The sequence below is a fragment of the Strix uralensis genome, chromosome 27, assembly GCF_047716275.1.
Source record: "Strix uralensis isolate ZFMK-TIS-50842 chromosome 27, bStrUra1, whole genome shotgun sequence".
In the NCBI taxonomy this organism is placed as follows: domain Eukaryota; kingdom Metazoa; phylum Chordata; class Aves; order Strigiformes; family Strigidae; genus Strix; species Strix uralensis.
Genome location: NC_133998.1, coordinates 2,193,137 through 2,220,104, shown reverse-complemented (window position 1 = coordinate 2,220,104; position 26,968 = coordinate 2,193,137). Strand labels below are relative to the sequence as shown.

The window sequence follows — 26,968 nt, the reverse complement described above, 5'->3', positions numbered from 1 at the left end:
GATTAGGTTGATTAAATGGGTTTGTTTCTTCCTGTGGTTTTCCTTGATAGCATTGTATAAAAAATTAAACACTTGAGGTGTAGGAGCTTAAAAAGATAGAAATACTTAAGGGCTTCTCTGATCTCTTTGAATATTGATCACTCATCTTCTGTTTGAGTCTTCTGTCGTGCTGTCTGACTAGGTGTGTCACTGTTTGTGTCAGGGACTTGGAGCCTCTCGTGTTCAAAAGGCACGGCTGGATTAATGGCCTTCCCAGGCTTTGTGGGCCGTACTGACGAAGGTGGTTATGAATAATGTCCCACAGTGACCTACATAGTTAAAATGTGATCATTCAAACCTCGTGCTGCTGTTAATGTTTGAGGGGAAAAAAAACCTCTTTTTTTTTGGTTTGTTTTTTTCTCTCTCCCCTGGGATACCTGCCTAGGCTTTGGGTACTTTTGCTATGAGTTCCTTAGCAAAGAAGTCTCTCCTTTCCCCATGAGCACTGGGAACACGCTACTCAAAGACAATTCAAAATAGAGTTCCTCGTGTAGCAGCGTGTGGATGGCATAAGAAGCTGGTTGTTGGAGTGGATGGCAAGGAATGTGGTTAGTGTTAGGACTTGATTAAAGATAGCTTTATTGATGATATCTTGTGTCAAGATATGTCATGACATACTCTGATTATTTCTATAGGAGTGTAAAGTCATCTTCTTCCTTCCCCACCCAAAAAGCCACCATAGTAACATATAACTTGAAGCTGATTAAAAATAACAGAAACAACTGAAAGGATAAAATATTTACCAGTGTTACAGAGGTTCTTAAGGGTTGCATATTGGAAGTTGAGGAAAAAATATATATGTAATGAAAAGGACCAAATCCCCCTGAACAGGACATCAAAGTGGAAGTCTCATGAGGAAAATGGGTCCTCTCTCATCGAGACAGGACCAGTTGCTCCCCGTTGAATGTGATCATATCTTCCGTAGAGCTGTTTTTATTACAGATTGCAGCAGATGGTTTGGTTTATGGATATCTCTTGGGTGGGATGGAGAAAGAATGACAAACAATTGGGTGCTTTAGAGGTGAGCGTACAGTTTCCTCTCTGAAAAAGAGGCAAATCATGTGATTTGGGGGATAAACTGGTGTTAAATGGAAAACTGCAGTGGTAGGTCATAACTTGGTCCAACATGTGGGTTTTACCCCTGAAGAACATGTCATTCAATTTAAGGGGGAAATCCTTTCAGGAGCATCCCGATCAGCATTAAAAAAGGAAGAAGAAACCCAATGCAGTAAAGCTACAGGAATCCCACAGTCAGTGTGATGCTATAGCTGGCTGCCAGCCTGGCAGGAGTGGGCCTCCCATTCTCTCTTCACAGCCAGAGTACCAAAAAGAAAGCCATGTCTGTTGTGCACAGAAGTGGTGTCATGTGTTCATGTCTCCAATTCAAAGTGTGGTGCTTGGTACCATCCTAATCTTGAATCTCTGAATGTAAGTGTCGTCATTTTCATGGTGTGGAACGCTTGTATGTGTAAATGTAGTGTTGTGACTAACGTCACTGGGAGTCCTTGGCTGCTGGATGAGTGGCGTAATGAACTATGGTTGGTTTTGAAGTAGTTCAGATACTGAAGGTGGCACAAAAGCTTCAAGTGGTGTTTTTAGTACCAAAACCGATGCATGTTATGTTTAGCTTTGAGCAGATTTTCAGAAGGGAAGTCATACCACTATTAATAACATAGGAAATGAGAGTCTCAAAGCAACATACTACTTAAACCCTGAATAGCCTCTTTCTCTCTCTCTCTGTCTCATCTCTAGAGCGCCAGCTTACAGAGGCCTGTTATTCCCACAGAATTTGGTGCTAAAGTCCCAACAAACATTCGTCAAAGATATCTCAATCTCTTCATTGATGAGTGCCTCAAATTCTGCTCCTCCTCCCAGGAAGCGTTTGACAAGGTCTGTACTGATGCTTGCTTCTTATGAATAAAGTCTGCAGCAGAGAATAACATCCTCTGCCTTGGCTAAGACCTTCTGAAATTGCAGCAAACCCAGACAACTCTCCATACACATGCAGTTCTGTAGAGGAGACTGGCATTAAATAATTCCAGACTAGACAACAGAAAGTGTAATTCCAGTGGGGGTTTCCAGTAGGAAATCCCATCTTTCCCTTCATTTGGAAAGCAGGCACAATCTTTTTAATAACCCCAGAAGAGGGACGTAGAGGAATGTGCCTTACGTCAAGCTGGACAAAAAGGCCTTTCACTCTGGTAGAGCAGCAAACACCTCCCGGAATCTAAGTGTTCATCAGAGGTAAGTATTTGAGATAGATGTAATTGGTAAAACTTGCTGCTTATGAACTGTGAGGCTTTTAAGGAGCCTTCTAGCAGTAGGGAATAGTATAGTAGGATTTCCAAAAGTAGAGTTGAGAAGGTAATGTGTTTTATTGGAAAACTTTGTCCATTAATGTTAGTTGGGTAAATGTGGGACATCGTGTGGTGTGTTTTGTAACCAAAGCAGATGCCACAAGGATTTCGTTTGTGGGATTTCACCTTCACAGCTCCCTAGGGAGAATGTTCCTGTTGTATCCAAGGAGTTCAGTCGTCCTTTTCTTGCCAGTTAAGATCTTGCACTGCCACTGAAGTGGGGAAAACAGCCTTTCCCAGGCGGTTCCAGAACTGCTTTGTTAATCTGTCAGGGAAGGTTTCACATGAAAAAGCTTCTTCCAGCACTTTGTTTAACATACAGTTCATTTTTTTTTTTTTTTTCTCTTACTCACCTAAGCAGGCCCCAGAAGCAGTATGTATTTATGCCATGTTCCACTTTATTACTTGATAGGCAATTTTTTGGCTATCATACTTAGATTCTGTATTTTAAGAGCCAAACATTTATTTTCTCCAAAAGCAGTAGAGGAAAGAGAGCATGTAGTAATGAATTGCATTGTTTGCAGGCTCTGTCAGAAGAGAAGGTGGCTTATGAACGTAGCACCAGTCGCAACATCTACCTGAATGTGGCAGTGAACACCTTAAAGAAGCTCCGAAGCCTAGTGCCCAATTCCCCGTCCAGTACGAACAGTACGTACCACGTTTGTGGTTTAATAATCGGAGCCCTGCTTGGATTAGAAGCCACGGAGAGAAACTTGTTGAAAAGACAGACCCATTTCTCAGAAGCATTATGCTGAAAGGCAAACAGCTCCAGTTAGCTTTTTATAGTCTGGCAAGCTTTAATGGGCCTTCAAGAGGCAAGTCCTGCAATGCTTTGTTGGCTGTCTGAACCTAAATGGAGATAATGCCACATGGATTTTTTTTTTTAGCACAAGTTCTTTAAAATGAAAAGCCCCGCTAATGGAGTAACTTTCACATGATGCCTTCAAAGTGATAGACTCGTCCATCACCGCAGAAATCTGTTACACACATTAAGCTTCAAGAGAGAAACGAAGAGGGTTAAGACATTTCATTATTGGCTCTCGAGAGGGTACATTAAACAATCAATTTGTGCTGTTCTTGTGAATTTTTTTTTCCTGGTCTCTTCCCTTTTCTCCCCTCTGTCTTCATTACCTTCATGGCCATTAGTCAGAGCGGCTGAACTTGGGAGGCTGGCCTCTAGGAGAGGGCTGCCAGTTAATGATTAGTAAAAAGCACCTATCTGCCATTATCTGATGTGCTGAGCATATTCTAGAGCTCTGAAGCTCCTTTCTAAAAGAAGTTGAAAGATTCTGCGTGGGAGGCTGGTCTGCAGGGACCTGACAACAAAGCTGCTCGCTGTGGGTGGGTGATGCCACCGTGCAGCACATGACTGGGTCGAGTTGCTTCGGTGCTTAGTCCTCTCTTGGTTTTGGTCAGTAGGAGGGCTTGCTATGTGGAGTAAGCAGGGAGAGCTACCAGAGTTTCCAGAGGAACTGTAAAAATGTCCTTGCTGCCCTTAAAAAAAAGTTGCGGTGGGCTGACAGTGCAAACAGAAAACTCCTTATAGTGCTGGAATGAAAATGCTAGGCCACCACCTTACACGTGCCAATTTCTGGAGCAGACCAAGAATTCAAGAGGATAAATGCAGTCCTCCTTTTGCCGATGTGTAGTGCCCCAAACTCTAGGACTGAAGTCACTTACTCAGCTGGGTAACTGATCTCTGTCCTGTTTTGCTTCTTCCCTCTTCTCACTGCAGAGACAAGCAACAAGAAAGTGGTGTCCCATGAAGCTGTGCTGGGAGGCAAGCTTGCTGCTAAGACAAGCTTTACTCTAAACCGGTCAGGGAGCTTGAGAGCAGAGGATTTAACAGGTAAGATGCTGCTCCTGCGAGGCTGTAACCTGTAAATTATAGCTGGAGGTACAATGCTGTGACTGGGGAGAGCAGGATCTGGCTGATGCGTGAAGTGCTGTGATTTATCTGTGGGCCAGTGTTTTGAGTTATCACCTAACTGCAGCACTGTGCTGCAGAGGTGCTCGGTGAACGGTGCAACAGCCACGGAGCAGCTTCCCTGCTTTGGGCTGTGAGCTTACTGATGTAGTCTGCGTGGCTTTGATGTAGCATCAGTAACTCATCAGTAACTGTTCAGAGCTGCCTCTTGTGTTTTGGGTATTACTGACTTTTGGGCTTTTATTTCTGTCTGGATTTTACTTCAACTTTCTTGCCCTGAAGCACTACTTTATAATGTGCCCATCAGATTAAAAGGCAAACTTACAAATATCTCTATCTGCTCTGCAGGGCTAAATTTCACCTTTATGAATGTCATAGTAAGGTCATATTGTAGCCAAAGGGTTGTGCCACAAGCGTTATTCATGTTGGCTGAAATCAGTTATGGGTATTTTGGTTGCCAGGAGATGTAGGCAAATTGTTGAGGAGATCAGAGGAGAGACAGGGAGGCCACAGAGCAGAAGGAATTGACATGGAGAAAGCTTAAAAGGGCCTGTATAGCTCAGCTAAGCAACATCAAAGGGTACACAGCAATATTGGAAGGGTTTAACATAGCAGCGAAAGAATAGATATTGAGCAGAGTGCAAGAAGTTATAATTATTCTGTAAAATGAAATGAGCAGCCTGAAGTCAACAGCAGGAAGAAAGCTTCGGATAATGAATTTTTTTAGCTAGCTGTGGGTGGCCTTTGAGGGGTATTCTTTGGGCTGTGTTACAAATTATCAGTTAAAGCATTTAAAACATTAAAATGGGAGAAGTCTCACATTGGTAACAAAAAGACCTTTGGAGGAATTGTGTTTCGGCTGTTTTCCAGACTTAATGCTGGTTATTGAAGAGGTTAAAATGAGCTTGTGCACTAAGGACTAGATTTTTAAAAATACTGCCCTGTTACCTGTTTCCCTGTCAATCCTGAACAAAGGCAGTGGAACCAAGTTCAAAATAGTGGGAGTCCCTGCCAGGAGGCTTGATAAAGCAAAAAACAGTAAGAGAAACAGCCCCTACTTAAGTGATCTGGCTTCAGCATTGTCTTTGTGTGCAGGAGCTGCCTTGTACCGGCGACTGAAAGAGTATCTCATGACTGAGGAGCAGCTAAAGGAAAATGGTTACCCAATGCCTCACCCGGAGAAGCCTGGCCGCGCTGTCCTCTTCACTGCAGAGGAGAAGAAAACGATTGACTGTAAGCTCTGCTGGCCCTTTTATTCTGCAAGGTTTGCGAGATACATTACAACTGGAGATGCCTGTCCTGCTTGCAACTGGCCTTTTTGCTTAAAGATGTTCTTTGTTTCTACATGGAGCTGTTTGCTCCTGTTTGTGATGGGTCTCTTTGGCTGTGACCTCTAGACAGGCCAGCCAGTCACGGAGGAGAGGAGTGTGGCTGCAGAAGTCTGATGTGTTTCTAGAGGACGATATTCTTCAGCTTGCATGTCACAAGAATGTTGGTTTTTGACACAAGGTTTATACTTTGTGGCACGTGGAGCTGTGAGGCTGAGTGAGCTTTCTAGTTGCTGCCAAAGAATATGAATTGGTCAGGTTGCCTTCCTGGCCCAGCTGCCTTTGGTCACCCCCTGTGAGGGCACATGTTTTGCACTTGCTCACTCAGGTGCAGGTTTTGAGTTGCACTAACTTGGAGGCTGCCTGCTGCTGTTGCAAGGGAAATGGTTGGAGAGAGGCTCCTGTTCAGCATCTGATGACACTCCCCTCTTCCCTTTTTGTGTCTCTGTGCATATGAACTGCTGTTACGGTGGGATATGGACCGACATTGGGCCAGGCTGGTTTTGCAGTGGGTCCTGCCTTGCTGGTTTGGACTGCACAGTTTTCTGCTTGGATCTCTTGACAGAGCTGGGCCAAGTAGTTCCCAAAATCCCTTTTTGCAACTGGACAAAATAATCCCCCAGGTTTCCTCAGGACAGGATGGAGTCGTCCTCTGTCTGAGTTTTCTGAACTCCTGTAGCAGGATTTATGCTTCTCAAATGCTGATTAGAGCAGGCTGTGGTGCAGCAGGGATAAAACACATACTTAGGATATATTTTGAGGTGCCTTGCCACACTCCTCTGAGCATCTCTTTGGAGAGACCTTGTTAAAGTGTGTTAAGTGCTCATCCATGTTAACACCTTGTGTCTACATTTGTCCTGTGGTTACTGAAGCAACCTGTACGAAAGCTCCCTTGCATTAACACTGTCAAGTACTGTATTTGTTAGAGCCCTTTTCTCCAGTTAACGCCAGCTCCTTTATACAGTTCTGAGATCATGTTTCTGGTTCTGTAGTTTCCTGCAGATGTTTCAGGATCTTTGAATATGTTCTTGGTTAACTAAGGCTATTGCTGGCATTAACAAATGCTGCGACCGTGGTCAGTGGACAAAAATGGTCTAGACTGGCGTTCTGCAGAGCTGGGAATGTGCTAGCAGCTTAAATGCTCACACGAGAACTCAGGGAATTGCATGGAGATCAGAAGCAACTCCTTTACTGTAGCTTTTTGCATCTCCCTTCCCTGAATTGCGGGCAGTACAAGCACAGATGACAGGAGGGAGGAGTCTGTAATTGCCCCCTCGGTGGGCCAAGCTGTGCTGTAAGTGTTCTTGTTTTTAGATGCTGGAGAATCTTTAGCTGTGCCTAGGAAGAACTCAAATGTCATTTGGAAGTGACAAGTCACAGATCCCCTGGAAACCAGGCTTGATTAGCTGTGATGCCCAAAGAATGACTTATCCTGTTTCTTAAAATAACTGTGTTAGAGTACAACGTAATTTGCTGTGGATGGAGAAACAATGCAGCAAATGTTGATGTGAACTGTGTTGAAGCTGATACTGTGCACCAAAACCACGAGGGAGTCTTGTGTTTGCTGTGTTTGGGGGGAAAACGCTACAGCACTACATTTTCAGAGGGATCGCTGTGTCTTTATGGGAGTTTGAAACCACACTTGGAATCCTTTTTAACAGGGGAAGTTTCACTGGTGTTTGGGGCTTGAGTGATTCTGAGTTACTTGTGCTTTGGCCGAGTTTAACAGGTGAAGGATTTCTAGTGACCTGATTCTTGCTTCTCTCTTCTCTTAAAGCCTCCTGCAGGATTTGTTGTCGCTGTGGCACTGAGTACATGGTCTCAGCCTCTGGAAACTGCATTCGCAAAGAGGAGTGTGTCCATCACTGGGGAAGGCTCCGCAAGCAGAGAGGTACAGCTCTTCGGAGAGGGCTTAGTCCCACGCTGGCTGTGCTCTAGCTCTGAATGCAGTCTGCCTCGGGTTTGAGTTGCTGTGGAACATTTTGGGGCTTGTCACGCTCACAGGTTGTGACAGTTCCGAGTTTTGTCACTGGGTGGCCCTGCTGCTGCTGAAATAGCTTTGCAAAGAGCTGCTGGGAAGTAGTGGTACAGTCCCGAACATGTGACACTGGGGCTGGAGCAGAGGTGGTTCATCTTTCAGTTTAAAAAAAGTAGAAGAAAAAACAAACCTTCCTGTGCCTTTTGAAAAAAAATCAGTGTTTTTAGGAGGCTGACTTGGGAGCATGTCTGTCACTGCCCAGGAGAGTTTACTGGTCTTGGTTGAATGAATTTGCATCAAGACACTAACCTAGTCTGAGCTCTGCTGTGGTTTTCCATCAGAGCATCCAGATGGCTTCTGGAGTTTGGCTGAGTATGAGAGACTTAAACTCTTTAGATTGCTGCGTGCAAATCCCTACTGATTTTTCCCCTTTGTTTGACGCGTGGTTGCTCTGCTCATCCAGGATATCTCTGCATGCGAGAGCTAAAGTTTAGCTTGCTTGTTAACAGGACTTCTCTTTGACTCTTATCTCTTGCTCTTTCAGTGCCAGGTGGATGGGAAACTCATTACAGCTGCTGCTCAGGAGCTGTGGGTTCACCAGGCTGCCAGGTTGCTAAAGTAAGTTATTGAGCAACACCTTTTTATTCTCGATGCCATTTGTCCTCTGCTTACAGTGGTGATGGCTGTGTAATCGTGGCTTAAGCCTTTAGAAGAATGGTGGCTTCCCTTAAGGGGGGAAAACAAGTACTTCTGAAATATCTTCTGCTATGCAAAGGTAGGAAAATTCAGTGTTTGGCAGGAAGGAGGAGACTCAGCTGTCTGGAGTGAAGTGGTTCCATTTGTTCTAAGCAAATGCTAGTGAATTCAGCTGCCCAGCAAAAGCTCATATATAGACTTTTTTAGGGAAGCATTGAAGAGGTGAAAAATAAGGGATTTCCTTCTAATGAGCAGGCTTGGGGCCTTGATAACAGTGTGCCAAAACCTTTTTCCCATTTTTTTTTTCCTTTCCCAGATGCCCATGCTAAGGTAACTTTCTGCTGTAGGCCAAATCTTCTCTTAGTTTTGTTTACTGCATGCCCTTTGTTGTATTAAGGGGAGGAACCTTCCCAAAGAGCCTGTTCTAACTCGTAAGTATTACTTCTCTTGAGGAGGGACTAGGGGAAGGGATCCCAGCACTAGAAAGCAAAATGAAAAACCTGCTCAGGAATGGAGTTTTGGCCCTTTGATACAGAGCTGAACGCTGTTTGGGATACCTTTGCACAGGTTCTTTTTTTTTTTTTTTTCTTTTTTTCCCTTAGGCAAGAGAAAAATTGTCTTCCCAGCCTGGCATCACAGGTCCTCTTGGATTGTTGACTGAAGGGAACAATATGTCTTTTGCCTCTTCCTCAGGGCTTTGGGGATGCTCCTTGTCACTGGTTTCAGTGGCATTTTTATATTTGGCAGCTGCCACGCAGGGGCATGATGCAGAACCAAGCGAGAGGGGATCTAAAAGGGTCATGTGCAGTGGAAGGAGCTCCCAGAGCATATCTGTTATAAGGGATGTTCTTATCCCACTGTTTGAAAGACCTCAAGTGATAAAGGGCCAGCAAGGCTGGCTGCAAGTTATTCTGACCAAAAGACAGAGCTGGGAAGTGAATGCTGGGGCAAAATTCAAGACTTATTTTAATAAGAAGAATTGTCTGTATGGGCACCCTAAAAGCCCGCCCTGTTCAATCTGAAGCACAGATGGGATCAGGCAGGCTGCTACTTCTCCTATTTCTTTTTCATGTGAAATGAGGATGTCTTTTTAATTAGCGTTCCAAAAAACATCTAGCAGGGAAGTCTGGAGAAATTGATGGGGCTATAAAAACATGACTTCTCCGCATGTTTTTGCATGGCTGTTGTAGACCGTAAAACCTCATGGCCTTTTAAGAAACATACAATCTCTCTAATAGTCTCCTACTCAATGAAGCATGCTGCCAGTGCTCCAGGGCTCAGGCATCCTTTTGCATCTGCCTCCTAGTTGTTGTGGTGCCGCAGATCTCTGTGTTCTGGCTTTCTTGATTTTTCTCATCCAAGTGAGTGAGTTTCACAGCATCCTTTGGTAGATTTGAGTCCGCAGCCTGCTCGGGACGAGAGTACGCAATTAGATATTGGGATGTTTGGGCTGCTGGAAGCACAGTGTCTTTCAGCTTTGAAGGAGAGCATTGAAAACGGCAAATATTGGCAGTAAGAAACTGTTCTAAGTAACTAGATCCGTAGCTGGTTTGAAAGGCACGTCTGTGTCTCTTCCGAATACATTCGAGATGTGCCTGTCTGGATTATGCTGCAGTTAGCCAGTGTGGCAGGAGATGGCAGGATGGAGCTGTGCCCGCACCTACCGCTCCCCAGTCTGGAGCTGCTGTTCTTTGTGATAACTGAGTCTGCTTCTTTGGTCTGAAAAACAGAAGCAACTTTTCTGCCCTCCTCTCAGCAAGGAGGAGTTGGACAGTTGCAGAACATCGACGAGTGTAGAAAAACACCTCAAGTGTGTTGGGGTTTTTTTTTTCTTTCCCTCACTGCCCAGTTACACTGTATTACAGAGGGAGGGAGGGAATTAAGCTGCAAGGGAGAGGAACATTTACTCTCTGTTGGCCTGGTAATCTGCTCTACCCCTTTCTTTAGGAAAACAGTCAGATTCATGGGCATAGATGCAGAATGGACAAGTGTGGCTTCTTGCTCCTGGGAAACAACAAACCGTGCAGCCTTTGAGCAGTGCTGGCTGTGGATCCAGGGAGAGATTGGACTCAGTGTTGGCACAGCTGCCTCTTAACTTCCGATAATTCAGTTCTCTGTACTCTGGCTGCACCTGTAACCTGTGCAGGACAATATGCAAATCCTTGCTTTGGTTATCCCTCTGCCTACAGGTTTTAGCTTTACAAGTGCTTCAGTTCTTTATCCCTCCAGCCTTTCTATCTTGAGACAAACAAGGACAGGTTGATTCCTTGTAGGGTGAGATCTGCGAGAAGCACAGTGAGAGAGGCTGCACGCAGGTGTAAATATATTGAGATGTAGGGATAGACAGAACTTAAACAGAACAACCCCAGTGGGGAATACGGGAGAGAGCGGCACCTCTGGGTGTGGTGCTGCAGTTTAATTTGACCTAAAACCGTGTTAGTGGGCAAAAGGGCAGTCGCAGCCTCTTCCTTGCCCTCGATTACGTGTTCCTGCTTCCCCAGTGGTGCAGGGAACCGGATCAGTGAAGAAGTCTTTCAGGCTGACTGATAGGGTGGGATCTGGGGCTGCAGAGGAAGGGAGAGTGGGAGTGCCCATTGCAACAGCGGCTCAGTTTTGCATTGGCTTAAACCACTTGTGAAATTGCTCCCTGAGTTTTTCTGATAGCTCAGGGAGTTCTTCTGTGCTGGATCTTGTTGACCCTAGAGCTGGGGATAATGAAGAGTGGTTGGAAATACTCTCCATTTATTTCCTCAAGTGCTGGTAGGCAGTAGCTCCTGTTTGTCTGCAAACTATCTGGTTTTGGAATATGGTAGCTTTTATTTGTATGCAGACACTGACGTTTTCTGGTACTTCATTACTCCAGTTTCTCGTGCTGTCTCTGGGCTATGATACACCTGATGCTAATGCTCAAACAGGGATGTCTGGGATTAGAATCCTGCACCTGGGCATGTCTTGGCCACAAGCTAAATCAGGAATCAGCAGCTGGAGTTAGATCAGTGACCTTTTCAATTTGGAGTAGAATTACTCAGAAAATTGAAAGCTGCTTGTTCCTAGATGTGTGATGTCTTGCTCCTACGTGAGCTGTCAGTATGGTGCCACTAGCCCTGATCTGGCTTTGGAATCAGGGTTGTGCGTGGCTGTGTTTGCTGTTGTGGTGAACTTCTCAGACCAACCGGTGGGCAAAACTTATTCCTCATTAACCTTTAGAAATTATAAACCCAATCTTTTTGTTTAAGTGGGAGGTTCTGTCAAAGTGCACTTTTTGGATTCTTGCTTCTACCATCAACAATTGTCCCCTTTTTTGTTTTTTTTTTTTTAATTTATTTTTTTCTTTCTTTAAGCAACATGTTCATGATGGGCGCAAGGAGAGCCTTGATGGCTTTGTGAAGACTTTTGAGAAGTTGCCTACGACTGATGGCTACCCTGGAATCTACGCATTAGACTGTGAAATGGTGGGTCCCTGATGATGGGAACGTAAGCAAAATAAAGCTTTTTGGGGAAGGCCAAGGGTGTGGTACAAGTGGCTGAAGGAAGGCTCTGTTTCCTTACCACCTTCTTTCCTTTCTCTGAGGACTCTAAATGATATTAGTCCTGTACATTTAAATTAGCTCTTATTAATTAGTTTTAGCACTGTGTGTTTCATTTGGGAGCTGCGTGCACCCTTGAAAAGCTGTAGCTAGCTGGCCGATACGGAGCAGCGTTTGTGGACTGGCCTTGCTACACGAGATGTGCTGCGTTTTGGGAGCTGCAGCGCTTCGGCGAATGGCTCCACTGACACCGTGCTGTGGTTGGCAGGCACTTCTCTTCATGTCTGCTCTGTTGCTTGCAGTGCTACACTAAGCAAGGATTGGAGCTGACAAGAGTAACTGTGATCAACTCTGACCTGAAAGTGGTATATGACACCTTTGTCAAACCGGACACCAAGGTGGTGGACTATAACACCAGGTAAGGGCGGTCTTCCTTGGGTCAGAGGGCTGTGCTCGGAATCAGGAACTTAAGGGGAATGGCTGGGAGCACTTGTTGAAACTCCACTGAGCACCAGTTCCTAATGGCTGAGACACTTTGGGCCTTGAGGTGTTCCTTTAGTGAAGGAAGCCCTTTCTGCTCTTGTCTGCAGATTCTCAGGTGTGACAGAAGAGGACCTGGAGAACACTAGTATCACCCTGCGGGATGTCCAAGCCGTCCTACTGAACATGTTCAGTGCAGATACCATATTGATAGGGCACAGCTTGGAAAGCGACTTATTTGCACTAAAGGTAACGTGCGTGTCTTGCGTTTACATCTCCTCTGGTTCTTTCCCGCCCTGGTGTGTGTTATATGTCTCCTTTAAATGTAGGAACTGTTTATTTCCAAGAACCAGGAGGATGCAGATCATGTCTTGTCTCTGAGCCAGTGGGAAGCTGGCTGTGGTGGAAGAGCAAAGGGAGTGGGTCATGTGTGTCACCAGTGGTGTCACCCCAGCTTTTAGTGACTGGTGCTGCCCAGGGTGACAGACCTCTCTGGAGTTGACTGGGGAGGGTGAATGGAGCGGGGCTGGTTGGAAGGACTGATCTCAAATCACTCGCTTTTCCCCCCTGCTGTATAGTCAAGAATCCTCCACTGGTGTCACCATCCTTTGATTGGCCTGAAGATGTGCTCAGCCAGGGCCAGGGCATGAACAGGGGAGTCTCTGGAGTCCCCTGTGCCTTCTGGATGTCCACAGTAACCATTTTAGAAACAGCACAAGCCTCTTTGTTGCCTCTGCGACTGGAGATAATTCTTATGGTTTCTCCTCTAATGTTAAAACGTCTGTTTTCTCTGAGGGAGGCTCTCTGCCTGGTTTGCTGTGATTTGTGGTGTTACTTTGATCAAGCTGTTTTGACCTTTTATGTGTCTTGTTTCCTGCCTGGCCCTCGTCAGTCTGCCCTGCACATCTCGGCCATCTCCGCTGTCCTGCGAGGGAGGGCTGTCCTCTCCCCTTGCACTCTGAACATAGATCCCCAGGGGCCTGTCCAGGGTCACCACGAAAGCATGCAGCAGGCAGGAACTGAGTCTTTAGTCCATGCTCACAAGCCAGAGCTTCCTCCAGCCATTCTTTATCACACTTCATTGAAGAAGCTGTGGCTGCCAACTCGTGGTGATGGTTTGGAAGCAGGAGGTTTTAATGCCTGCAAAGCGCTTTACCTCTCCATGGCACCCCTTATCCCAGCCTCTCAGAGTTCATCATCATCATCAAAAAATTATTTAGAGTTTTATCAGCACGAGATGACTGTGTTGGCCTCTTAGAGGCATGATTTTCTCTTAGCATCACAGACACTGCCAAGAGAACGAACCCGAGAGCAATATAGCAGAGCGTGACAGGCGGTGGCATGTCAAGTCGTAATGTCTGAAGGCTGTGGCAGTAAAGTTGACATCTCGCTAATGGCCATGGCAAGCTCCAAATGGTGATAGCATTTCAATTTTTATTTAAAGCTATATTATCCTGTTTCCTCAGTCTTCCTGATCTACATAAGTAATTATCATTGTGCCTGGGTGGATGCCAAACTTGACTGCAGTCTAGGAGAGATTATCCATAATGTTGGCAGTTTTATACTCCAAAGAGTGTAGCAGGTTGTTTCTGTTAAACTGCAGCTGTTCTCAGGCATTTACAGAGCTGGGCTATGAAACTATTAATGACGAAGTTACGGATTGTCATGCAACGTTAGCTGGTGCCTAGGAAGAGTCGAGGCAGATGAGGAGACTGGATTATCAGGGTCCTACCTGAGTCATCCTGTGCCGAGACTTGCAGAGCTGTCTTTTGGTCAGGCATACAGGTTTATCTCTTAGACCTTGCATTTTACTCCTGTACTCAAGATGTGGGACTGCCTGCATCCACGTTCCTTCATCCACGTATTCTTGGCAACAGAGGATTAATCTTGTCTTAGCCCGAGAGTAATAAATCAGTATTGAAAAAAAAGCCAGCTTACCCTATGTTTATTGTTTATGGACTCTGTCAGATGTGGCCTTTTGGTCCACCCCAGGGCCCCTTGGTGCAGGGTAGGTGGTAGTTGACCTGTTCAGCATCCTCAGTGGCTCCAGCGTGATGACACTTCATACCTAGAGAACAGCAAACCTCTCCTGTGTGCCCAGGCACTTTGACCCAGACATGGGACCAGTCAGGGCCTCCCTCCCACCCACTGTGTAGTTCCTTATGCCCAGAGTACAAAATCTCCTTGTCCTGTTTCATCCTTGCTAAGCCGGTGCTGGTTAAAAACTTCCTGTTGACTCATTGCTGACAGACGGGAGGTTTTCAGGGTGGTTTGCACCTTGAAGGTCAGGCCTTTTCTGTAGAAGCGGTGTGATGTACAGTGGGTTAGGTACAGCTTTGACTTGCACGTCCTTCCCACTTCTGTCCACATCTTGAGAAGCAGTTGAAAGGCTGTTACAGGCTTTGTGGGGTCACCTGGTTCCTTGGCTTAGGTTTTCATTGTGAAAGACACTCAGAGGTATGCCACCTTCTCCAGGGTGTTAAGGATTACCTCTCCTGTCATTTGAGTTATACAAACTGAATTAGCCCTGAATTTCTGCTGCTTTGAATGTGCAGCTGGGCAGGGCTTTGGGGGCAGGTGTGTTGGCTGGCAGAGCACCGGGAAGCCTGTGTGCACGCACCCTTCAAGGGGGAGTCATCTTTGATTCAGCCAGAGCCTCTTGCAAGACTGGTTGGGTTGGAGCTTGGTGACAGCATCACACAGAGCCTGAGAGGCTGACCAGAAGATTGCTTTAGCATGGTTAATCCTAAGGAGTGTCCGTCCCCATGGAAGAGGGAAAATAAGCATGTTCCTTTCCTGCTTCCTCCCTCCAGCTTATCCATGGCACAGTGGTGGATACCGCAATCGTCTTTCCCCACCGGCTGGGTTTGCCTTACAAACGGGCTCTCCGAACGCTGATGGCAGACTACCTCAAGCGCATCATCCAGGACAATGGTGAGACCAAGGAGGAGCTGAGAGTGAGGGTCTTGTGTCCCATCCCAGCTGGATAGGGGCTCCTTGGACCTGCCTTCCTCTGCTCTCCCCAAGCCCACTCCTCTTGCTCCTAATCTTTTTTTTTTTTGCCGCATAGTGTCTGGCAGTAGCTGTGAATGGGCCAGCATATGAAGTCTCTGCACAGTTTCAGTGTGAACTCTGCTCTGAGTGAGGGCCAGCAGCACTTGCATCTTCCCTCTCTGTGCCCAGTGGGGGCCAGAGGAGTGGTGTGGGAAGGCCAGAGGTAGCTCTGTCAAGGCAGTGTCATGCCCTCCCTTCTCTCTCTGACAAACTGAGATTGACATGTTCCTTTTTGTCTTCCTTGAGCACATTGTAAACATGCTGCTGGAGAAATGGAGGCCTCTCTGACCTGCTACTCCACAGCCTGAGGGCTTACAGACTAGCAGGACTTTGGCCCTTAATTTAAACAAGGGAATGGTGTCAGGCTGAAGTCCAGCAAAAAATGTGTTTAGTGGAAATTCTTCCACTTTAAAACAGCCGCTGTGCTTCAGGGTGATCCCAGATGTGTCTGTGGTCGCTGTGGCAGAGGGCAGTGAGCAGTGGGGCCGGCAGTGTCGGGCAGGCCCTCGTCTGGAAGCCTTCCCCCGGGTCTGCGCTGTGGGTGCCAGGGTGGTGACTGCCCTCCTTGTCTTTCTGTCCCCAGTGGAAGGACACGACTCCAGTGAGGATGCCAGAGCTTGCATGGAGCTGATGGTCTGGAAGATCAAAGAAGATGCTAAAGTGAAACGATGACTTGCGCTTTTCTCTCTCCTGTTCCTCCTCCACCTCTTTGAAGCAGTGCAATAAATGCTCAGAGTAACACTGTCCACCCGTACGCAGCAGCATGCTACCCCAGGCTCCCCGTGCACTCGCAGGTATCTATGGGACTTACAGAACTGCTGCTGGCGCAGCTGAACGGCACCAGCTCACTGCTTGCAGGTCCCTGTGTCCAGATAGTGGCTCTCAGATCCTCTTTACTCCACCTGAGGGATACTCTGTGGTACAACAATTGCCTTGTAGGCATGGCAAGGTGGTTTTGAGTAGTGCAACCAGAGAGAACTTCTTGGTTCCTAGGAGAAGCTATTAGAGGTAGGTTGGATACGTGCAGAAGGATATTTCTGGTTCAGTTAAAGGTAGATCTTTTTCTCTTTTTTTTTTTTTAAATGTGACTGAAATTGCCTCTGTACTCCAATACTGCTTGATTCCTGCAGTGTTTGGAGATGGGGGAAATGGAAGAAGGTTGGGCGGGAAGCTGTAAAGTGAGTGGATTTGCATAGCTGGTGTGTGAATGGCGAGCAAGGGGTGGTGAGAGCCGAGGATCAAGCCATCCAGGAGGAGATCCTGGTGCAGTCCCACTGTGGAGGAGAAAGCCAGAGCTGCAAGAGAGGGAAGCTGTCTCTGAGAGCGTGTGGTGGGAGCAGCAGGTTGGAGAGGAATGAGATGGGGTCAGGGGAATTGCTGCCTGCTGTGACCCAGGCGATCTCTTCAGTGAGGGCTGGCGTCCTGGCTCTGCAGTTGCTGCAAAAGGAGGAAACCAGAAGTGTCAGACCTTGCCCAGACCTCGGAGAGCTGTGTGTGTAGGAGTGAGGCAAGGGACAGCGGGGCTGCGGCAAATTGGGCTCCCAGAGCCAGGCAGCAACCTGCAGCCCTCCAGGGGAGGAGCCGTGTTGGGGAGGGCAGTGGTAAGAGCAGGCATCGTGTCTTTGCGGGTTAGGACAAGCTGTCCTTCCCCTGACCCTGAGCTTCCAGCATGTCTCCGGCAAGCTTGTATGTAGGGATCAAGATTTTTTGGGGGACCTAGGTGCAGCTAAGATTGCACCTAAGGGTGGCCCCGAGCTGTCTGCAGGACTCCCCACCAGTCTGTCCCTGAGAGCAGGGACTCGATGCAGACAAGAGCAAAAGCAATAGGTAAAAATTATTCTTTTAAACTAGTTTACATGTTGGGTGTTTTAAGGAGAGCAGAATGCCCAGTTATTGTCTGTCTGGCCCCCTGGACAAAATTAATTGTCGAGACCGTGTCTGTCACACTTGGGGTGACTGGGGCAGGAGCGCAGGCAGACTGGGTGGCTCTGGTGGCCTCTCTCTGCCCAGGCTCTGCTGCTGTCGGGGGAACAGCAGAGCTGATGGAAATAGTCCCTGGTAGATGAGGTTTTTTAGCTGAGGTCCAGGCAGCAGCTCAGCCCCGTTACTGGCGTTGCTTCCCCGCAGTGGCCGGTGGGGTGCTGGCCCCTGCGTCCCTGGCACGGGCTGGCTGTGTTGCTCTGGTGGCAGCGGGGCAGGGGAGCTGCTGGGTTTTGGTTCCTGCTGGAGCTGGGTCTAGCTCATTCCTTTGTACCACCGCTGGCGGTGCTGGGCTCAGAGTTTGGGGACGTGCTGCGTGTCCCCTGGCATGTCCTGCTGACCTGTTCCACCTCTGTGGCGGCGGGGAGGTGCGTGGGGCTGGGCTGTGTGCCGTGGGCAGGGGTGTCCTCCTCGGCGTGGGCCGGAGGGTGCTGGGACATGCACAAGCCCTGGGAGTCTTTCCCTGTCCCACTGCTGTCCTCGGAGGTGGGATGTGGCTTCCAGTGCCAGACCTCTGCCAGGTGCTGCTGAAGCCATGGGGGGAGCAGGGCCTGTAGAGGCTCCTGCTCTTGCTGAGCCCTTCTGCATTTCCTCTGGCGGGCAGTGGCGCAGGCTCCCAGCCTGTTGGTTACCCCAAACTTTGGGCCGTGCAGCTCCCTGGCGCTCGCCCAGCGCTCCGCAGGGCACGTCTCATCCCGCTCTCCTCGCAGCCCCCCCTTGCCAAGCGTGGCAGCCGCCTCCTTCCCTGCCGTGGGGCTTCCACGTGAAGCAGCCTCAGGACACCTTGTCCCCCTCTCCCATCGCCTGTGGGGAACGGGGTGCTGTTCCTGCCCAGGCCGTGGGAGAGACGGAGAGAAAGTTCAGTGCTTCCGAACCAGGGAGGGAAGGTTTGTTCCCGCTTCTGCCTGTTTCCCATGTTTATCCCCCCATTTATCTTCACGCCTGGCTGCAGCGACGCAATGTACCAGGAGCAGCCGATCTACAGCGCAGCCACGTTCGATTTCAGAGCTGGCTCTTGCCTCGAGGTTCCCCCATTACTCGACAGGCAGCCCCAGCTCCCCGGCCCTCTCCCGCCGCAGCTGCCTTCCCTGGAAAAGCCGACACGTTTCCAACGTGGACGCGGCGTGTGGGGTCCTGCTTGGGGAGCTGGTTGCTTGGCTTGACCCCACCGCCTGGGCTTGGGGAAGCAGAACATCACTGCAGAACGTGCTCCTCCAGGCATGAGTCTGCCAGGCCAGGGGACCTCGGTCATTTCCCATTCCTTTTCCCACTGAGACCCCCTAAAATGAGGCTTTTGGAGTTGGGGGGGGAGATTGCCTGTCTCGTGGGATGTTAGTGGGGAGGCAGCCCGCTTCCCCTGCGCTGGCGGCGTGGGTCAGGGCAGGCGTCAGCCACCCAGGCTGCCCTCGCCTCCGCCCCCGGGCACAGTAACACTGTAAAACCCAGAGGTTTGTGGCTGGTAAGAGGTTTTTGGGTTGTATATAACTATTGTAACCTGTAACTTTTTGTAATTGTTTTTAATAAAAGAGTGTTGACTAGACGCACGCTCCTGAGTCTGGCTCTGCTCTGCTTGGGGCCGGGCTGGGAGGGCGGGTGCTGGAGCCGTCCTGGAGGCGGGGAGGGCCTGGGCAGGCTCTGGAGCATCCCATCAACTCGCAGCCGCTGTTATTTCCTCGTGTCCTCACAAAGTAGAGCCCAGTCTCTTCACAGCTCTCAAGGGTCTGTGCCTCTCCGTGGCACATCATCCTGCTGGAGCGAAACCAGTGTGACTCGTCCAGCCCAACCCGCTGGGACTGCGAGATGAGGCGATGCTGCGGCGCCCGGGCCCTGTCCCTGTCCTTGCTCTGTGCAAACCCCTCTCGCCCCCCAGGCCGTGCCCTGAGCCCCTGGGCAGCAGCGGGGCAGGTCCTGGCTCCTCTTGTCTCCAGCCTGGAGCTGGGGCGAAAGCCCAGGAGCGCTGGCACCCGCCTCGGCGTCCTCCCACCGCCTGGCCGGGCTCCCCAGGAGAGCCCGTATCAATCTCGCAAATGGGGCAGGAATTAAAGTGCCAAGTGAAGGAGCTGATTCAGCACGGAGGAAGAGGTGAAGGTAAAAAGTTCAAATAAAAAAATAATAGGCTATTAGATGACCTCACTGGCAATGTGTTTTATTTAACGTGCTGGTGATGGCGTGGTGATGGCAGCGGTTACTTAGAATGCTATAAAAGTCACGGCTGGCGTGTGTTCTCGGCCACCTCTGGGGCCTTTGAGGGGCCCGGTGTGCTGAGCTCTGGCATAACCTGCCCGGTGCCACCCCTTCCCCTGCGGGGGCCCCTCTCCTCCCACCACGTCCCCCTCTTGCAGGTTACCTGCTGTCAGGCCGGCAGGTGTTGAGGGTTTGAAGAGCCCAGGTCGCAGGTGAACACCGCTCACCCAGCCTCGGGTGTGCAGATGGACACACGGATGGACAGACGGACCCAGGTGTGTGTTCAGCGTCTGTCTTGGAGGTCTGAGACTCATTTTTCGCTGGGAAAACCTCATCTCCCAGAGGTGCTGCCGGCACTGGGGCATCACCAACAGAAACGGCAGCCAGGGGCTTTCTGAAACCTTTGCTCCTTTGGGATCCTTCGCCTCTGACTCAAAGCGCAGCCCCTGGGCTTGGTGCTGCCTGTTCCCCACCACCAGCTCGGCTTTTGGAGGCTGGAGCTGAAGTGGGGGAAGCAAATGAGCAGGGAGACCCCCGTGCTGTAACACGGGACCCTCACCTCCTGAACCCCCTCAGGGAGGCCGCGCGGGCACAGCCAGCTCCTTCAGGGCGAGCTGGAATTCGGAGAGGTGACACAAAAGTCAAAGGCTGGGAAAAAAGGCTCGATTTCCACCCCAGCTCAGAGGTGCTGGGGTGTTACAAATCCCTCCGCCTTGTCCCCTCCCTTGCCAAGGGGTCCAGCCCCCATCCCCACACATTGTGCCTGTATCGATCTGCGGAAACAGCCTCTGGCCCCTGTCCCAGTCTAAGCCCTTTGCCAGCGAATTGGTGCCACTGGGCTGGCCGTGTCCTCGCAGCTGTGACCTGCTGGCTCCCTGACGGCACTGTCAGAGCTTGTTTCAGCTGCGGGAGGAGGGTCCCTGCCCTGCTCCTGCCTCTGTTGCACTGGTTGCAGCTCAGCTTTTCCATGGCTGCTGCTCTCCCTGCCCACAGCTTTGCTTTCCCAGGCAGGGAGGGAATTTCCAAACCCAAATCAAAGCAGCCTCCTGCCTCCTTGCAAGGTGGGGGAGAGGTTATGGGCAGCCCAGGGGACTGGCTGGGCACATGGGGTCACAGAATCATTCAGGTTGGAAAAGACCCTCGGGATCATCGAGTCCAACCATCAGCCCGACTCTACAAAGTTCTCCCCTACCCCACATCCCCCCACAGCTCATCCAAACGACCCTTAAACACACCCAGGGATGGGGACTCCACCCCCTCCCTGGGCAGCCTATTCCACTCTCTGACCACTCTGAAGAATTTTTTTCCCAATGTCCAGGCCATTACATGGTCATTTTCTGCAGCTGCAGCTGAGACTGGACAGCTCATCACACGCAGCCCTGCGTTTGCAGATGCTACCAGGGTTTGCGTCAGGCCCCATCTCATCCTGCAGCATCGTCCCCCATCAAGGGGCATCTGTGTGTCACCCCCTGCCACCGAACCACCCGGCGCAGGTCAGAGGTGACTGCGGTCATCGATCCTCTCTTTAAAAACCTTTTTACCGCAGTTTGTCCAGAACCTCCAGGCAGGCGAGGGCTGGGCCGAGGCGGGGGGGGGAGTAGCCATCATGTGTTGGGGGTCCCATGGCTTCTGTGTGCAGGCAGGAAAGCTCCTTATGCAGGGACATTGGTGCAGTGAAGCCCTTTCTGCCACAGTCGATGGGGACAGGGACCTCGTGGCAGCCCCCGCACATCCCTTCCCTCCTCACTCCTCCTTGCTCCAGCCTTTTGCTTGGCCAGACCCAGGGTCGATGCCCTGAGCCCAGGTACCTCAGCTGCTCCGCTCCGTGCCTCAGTTTCCCCCGGGGTGGCAGCGAGGGATGCCTGTGCCCCCGCCATGGCCCTGCAGTGCAGTGCAGGGGAGCTGCATGGCTCTGCAGACATGGGGGTCCCTGTTCCCTGCCCTAAACCTGCAGCAGGGAGAGGGGGTGACACTGGTGTCACTGCAGGGACCAGGGTCCTCCTGCACCCTCCAACCACCAGTGAGAGAAGGGAACTGGCCAGACTGGGGACCAGGGGCTGGCAGTGGGTGAGAAACAGTCCTCACCAGTGACCCGCCCTGTCCCCTTCCCAGCACTGTCCCCTGGCCTGAGGTGGCTGCACAGTGGCTGGGAACAGAGGAGGAGGAAGAGGAGGGTGCAGGTGCTGAGCAGGAAGGAGGGCAGCACCCAACTGGCTGTGCAGAGTTGGGGGGGAATGAGTTTTTGGGTGTTGCATGCGAGTTCTGGGTGCTGAGGGCAGCACTGGCTCCTGCCACAGCCTCTGCGTGGGGCAGTTCTGGTCCGGGGGCTCACAGGAGGCAGCAGCCATGCCTGGAGGCAGCCACGGACGCTGCCTGTCCATCGCCCCGTGACGGCCCCGCCATCGTGTCTGCTGGCAGCTGAGCTGGGACCAAAGTTTGGGGCATTAATGGGAGCCCAGGGAGGTGCCGGCTCGAGGCTGGGGGCTGCCCGTGGGGCTGCTCCCAGGCTGAGAAACAACCCCTGTCCCACAGGGAAACATTGCTAAATTATTATTATTATTTTCTCCAAACAAATGGGGCTTTGTAGCTGCTCGGCCGGTTGGAACAGGGCACCTGGAGCTGCTCGGTCCACAAGCAAAGGTAAAAAACCAGCCTCAAAGGTTTAACTCTTCCCTGCAAACACAAGAGGCTGCAACAGGATCTGTCGCTGCCACCGGGCAGCCCCCACCAGGGTCTTCTGCGCCCGGAGAGGGGGACACGCTGGGACGGGCACTGCGGCGCCCGGAGGAGCATCCTCTGCCCCGGTGCTGGGCTGCGCGCGGCCTCCCAGCGCTCACTTAATTGCACCGGGGGGGGTTCAGCTAATTGCAGGGGGCGATTGATTGATAAAAATGTCATTTTCGCTGGCTGCAGTTGCCAGGGTCACCCCGGCTGTTCTCTGCCAGCCGAGGTTATTGGTTCCCGAGTGCCCAAAGCCACATGTCCCTGCAGGGGAGACACCGGGGCGGGTGTGGAAATCCTTTTCCTTCCTCCGGAACTGGCCCGCTGCTGCTGGAGGCAGCGAGCGGCTGCGAAAACCGAGGGGACACGGAGTTTTGGGGCCAGGGCCTGTCTCTGCCATGCCCATGTGGCCGCTGGCCCTTCCCGGCGGTGCCGGTGCCGCCGTCTGAGGGTCTTCGCGGGGCCCAGCGCTGCGCCTGCTGCCGGGGCAGAGGGAGTGGGTAGGGGATGGCAGGTGAGGGCAGAACGGCGGAATTTCCTCGTGGATGCTGCTCCAGCACCGTGGCGGTGGCGGAGGAGCTGCCGCGGGAGAGCAGGTGTGAAAGGCTCCAGGAGCGGGAAGGGAGAAACGCCACTTGTGTTTGGAGAGAGGGGTTGGGTTAATGTTAACGGTCATGATCCGGGGCTGCGAAAATGCAACAAATTGCTCCCAGCAGGACTGGCCGGACCCCACCACGGTTGAGAACAGAGACTCCTCGGTCCCGGCCCTGCTCCAGCGCCCGCCCCGCTCCCACCACTGGCATTTGCTCAGACCGTGTAACGAAACGTCCTGCCCTTCCCGCTGTGACCCAGAGCTCTCCCTTCGAGCTGAAACCCTCTTGGCAGCCACTGCTTTTTATTTCAAAATGACACATGCTGCTGTTCACCAGCTTTGCATGACAATTAACAATAACTCATTAATTTGGCTTCTCTCACAGCACCAGCCCCTTAGGCAAGGGTTGGGTGAGGTTTTCCCCTCCCTGTTCAGGAGGGGAGGAGCAGCCCCGGGATGGGGGATGCACCCAAGTCCGCACCCCACCACCGTGGGTCAGGTGCTGGCCAGTATCACCCAGCGCCCCGTGGGGACACGGGGGTGTGGGGACACGGTGCAGCTGTGTTGTTTATGGACCTCGAACGAGTTATTCATGACTGCGCAGTAAATGCTTTATGGACTGTCGGGCCAGCGCTTGGTTAATTGCCTCCGGGTTTCTGTGGTTAATTGCAGCGAGCAATTAATCTAATGACGACTAACGCAGGACCACTACAGTGGGGCCTTTGCGGGCGTGCAGCATGAGCGCGGGGTGGGATGGGAGAGCAGGGAGACACGGGGCTGGCTCTCATCTCGTTAGCTGCTGTCACTAACGAGGCGGCCTCTGTCCCCAGCTGGGTTTGCCGTCCCAGCGCTGTCACCTCGGGGCTGCTCAGAGGTGGCACGGTTCGCTTGTGCCTTCGGCCTCCTCTTCTTCAGCTGGCCCCTGCTCCCACCTTCCTTGGTTTTCAAGGTACAGCCTGAGCCCCACTGAGCTGCTGCCAGACCCTGAGGGCTCCGGGGGGGGACTGGGCACTCCCCAGTGAAACCAGTTCAGCCCTGGTGTAGCCCAATGCCCTCGCTACCCAAATCTGCCTGCCCTCTGCCTAAACACTGCCCCGGAGATGCTCGTGCCCACCCGATGCCCTCAGACCCAGTTTGGGACCACCTGCCTCTCCACTGGGACAATGGTGGGGACGCCCTGGCCATGACACCGTATCCCCATCCCCTGGCAGATCCCACAAGAACAGCTCCTGCAGCAGCAGCTCTGGGTTGTTTTGAATCAAGCCAGGCCAAGATGATAAATCAGGGCAGGTTTTGAGCCGTGCCCAGCAAGGAGGGGGAGCGCTGGGGGGTGCCCAGCGAGGGTGCCCTGGCAGCAGGCAGGGAGAGGCAGGCAGCCAGGATGGGAGGCGGGCAGGGCAGGCAGGTCCCTGCGGAGGCCAGGGCTGGAGGTGTGGCATGGGCTGTCCCCACGGTCCCTGCGTGGGGCAGGACGGGTGGCAGCAGTCCCCCTCCGTGCTGTGGTGGCAGGAGCTCGGCGGCTGCCCGGGGCTGTCGGCAGGGCCACAGGCAGGATCGGTGCAGGTACGGGGACCCAGGGGGGAGGATGGCACGGTGGCACCCCCTCCCTCAGGGCAGCAGGTCCCAAGAGCTGCCATCCTCCTCCTCCCGCTCGTTTCAGGGCACCCATGGGTGCTGAGTGGGACCTGAGCGGGCAGTGGGTGCGGTGGGGGGCTCATTGCCAGCGGGTCCTTCAGGGCTCTCCCAGGAGCTGCATCTCTCCCTGTGGACCCCAGGGAGAAGGGGGGAGCCCACGGCAGCACCCCTCTAACAAAGCTGCCATTGGATGCTGGGCACGGAGGAGCCTTTTGGGATGGGGGAGCTGCCTTTTCACCTGGAGCCCCATCAAAGCAGGTGGAAAAATAGGGTGAGCGGAGGGAAACTCATGGCCCGGGCATGTGGCTGGAGCTGGGCAAAATACCCCAAGAGGCTTTAATGAGCCGTGATCCACCCGGCCGGTGCGCGGGGGTGTTTCCGGCGTGACGAGGGCAGGAGGAGGCATGAACCAGCTGCTGTCGAACGCACCCACCCACCCACTCGTCACCCGTCCTTGGGCTGGTGCCACCGACCGCTGTCGCGATGGGGCTGAGTCTGGGGTGACACTGGAGCTGCAGCAACTGGGGGGTTGGCGGCGGGGGGGTCCCCGGGGTGGTGGGGTGCTGGCTGATAGTCAGGGACGCTGCAGTCAGGTAAACAACAGCAGCACTCACAAGGCTGGTTACAGCAACACACACCAGCCCCGGGCAGGGGACCGCGGCGGGGGTCAGGCTGGTCCCGTCCCCCCCTTTTTTTTTTGTCTGGGAGGGAGCAGGAGGGGCAGAAAGGCGACCAGAAAGCCCTGGCTGCAGGTGGTGGCTGTGTTGGCTCTGGTAGGTGCTCCCAGGGAACCCAACATGTCTCACACTAATTCCTGTACTGAGCAACATTTCAACATTTATCCGGAGATTTCAGAAACAAAAACCGTCACAGAAACCCCGCACCAGCGGGTCGGATCAGCGACCGACATAAATCTCCACGTGTTTCACTAACCCGGGCCAAACCCTTGTGGCGCGGTGCCTGTTCCTGCTTAAAACTGGTTTATTTGTGTTCAGCCACACAAACTAGCCTAAAATTGTGGTTTTTGGGTGAGAAAGCTCCGCTTTGGATCTTGTTAGCACCCAGCAGCACCACGTGGGTGCTTTACAGCCCAAGCCCTCAGGGACCATCGGGACGGGACGTTCCCCGCTGGGACGGGTGGACCAGCCGGTTCATCCCAGGCACTGAGTTGGAGGAACATCCTGTGGGTTAATAAATCATTGCTGGGCTAGATGGGGGGTGGAGCAGTGGTCAGAGGATGTCTTGTGCCTTTGACAATCGCTGGCCCTTTTTGGCCCCGGGAAGCTCCAGGCTGGGGCCGGTGCAGGGTTTGGCCGCCCGCCCGGGGCTGGCAGGGCGCCCGGCACCCACTTCCAGCCACTTCCCGCCTACTCCAAGTGCAATTTTTATTTCTAATGAGGCGATGAGAGAGGTTTGTCAAGAGTTTTCTTGGACCCAAGGTTTCTTGGATGCCTCCTTGGAAGTATTTCTCTAGTGCTCTCTTTTTTTATTCTCCTTTTTTTCCCTTTTCCCCCTGCTCCTGGGCTCTGTCAAGAGGCTGTTTTCCCGGCTGCCTTTGTGCGGCACTCAGCTCCACAGAGTGTCCCACATTTGCCAACTGCAGGTGCTTAATTAGCTGTACATTCGTTTGGCATCAGCCGGGAACAGGGGAGCTTTGGAGCCAATGAGCGGTGCACGGAGGGGCTGATGGTGATCGTCACTGAGTACAGCGGGGCTCAGAGATGACAGACACAGTGGGGACATGATGGACAGTCAACTTCAGGCCTGATCCCAAGCACAAGAAGGACCTTCTGAAAGGGTGACCACAGACAAAACTAAGGTCTTCTAGTGCATCTTGGTGAGACTCGGGGCAGGGCAGGGTTGGACCCTTTGATTAAAGCGATCGTACCGTTTGCTGGTTTGGAAGAGGTGAGCCCAGGCAAACATCTTGGCACTCATCGCTGTCAGCCTCAGCTTTAATACTGATGTCCTGGAGCAAGGAGCAAGGTCAGAAGATGCTTTGAGCAATGGGTCAGGACCTCGAGGGCACTAACAGGTGTTAATGGCCCTAAGCAGCCTCCCCTGGTACCTCTCCACACCCGCCCATGGGCTCTAGTTAAGCTCAGCCCTGGGGTTCAGTCCTAGCCCAAGCTTTGTTGCAGGTGGGTGTGTCTCCAGCTTGGCCACATGCCTGTGCCTGGCCATGGACCCAGCCCTCTACCCTTTACTTTCTGGCCTGGCCTTGGAGCTGGTCTTGTCCCAGTGGACCCGCCCAGCAATCACTGAGCTCTGTCTCACCTTGGCCTGTGTCACCAGACCTGATCCTGACCTGTGTGTTGACTTCCTAGCTTGAATCTGGACCTAATTCATCATAAACTTGACTGGAGATCTGGGCTCAGGGTTGACCCCAGCTGCCACCCCTAGATGCTCATGGTTGGGGACTGCAGGATGGACAGGGGCTGGTGGGGCCCTGTGGTGCCCTGGCCCAGTG

At 51.8% G+C, this 26,968-nt stretch overlaps 1 protein-coding gene across 9 annotated transcripts in view; it reads left to right on the top strand.

The window, feature by feature from the left end:
- REXO1 (RNA exonuclease 1 homolog) overlaps window positions 1-18,910 on the top strand; it is a 40,918-nt gene extending 22,008 nt beyond the window's left edge. For 8 of the 9 annotated variants that reach the window (XM_074851961.1, XM_074851962.1, XM_074851969.1 and 5 more), the window contains 11 exons: window positions 1,792-1,929; window positions 2,921-3,044; window positions 4,132-4,245; window positions 5,419-5,556; window positions 7,429-7,542; window positions 8,174-8,247; window positions 11,667-11,777; window positions 12,155-12,270; window positions 12,443-12,581; window positions 15,146-15,266; window positions 15,970-18,910. In XM_074851961.1, the coding sequence (XP_074708062.1) occupies window positions 1,792-1,929; window positions 2,921-3,044; window positions 4,132-4,245; window positions 5,419-5,556; window positions 7,429-7,542; window positions 8,174-8,247; window positions 11,667-11,777; window positions 12,155-12,270; window positions 12,443-12,581; window positions 15,146-15,266; window positions 15,970-16,058 (1,278 nt within the window). In that variant the 3' untranslated portion in view covers window positions 16,059-18,910. Of the gene's footprint in view, window positions 1-1,791; window positions 1,930-2,920; window positions 3,045-4,131; window positions 4,246-5,418; window positions 5,588-7,428; window positions 7,543-8,173; window positions 8,248-11,666; window positions 11,778-12,154; window positions 12,271-12,442; window positions 12,582-15,145; window positions 15,267-15,969 lie in introns of those variants that run through there. The other variant, XR_012626587.1, reaches the window with a different exon arrangement.
- Window positions 18,911-26,968: the final 8,058 nt, after the last annotated feature.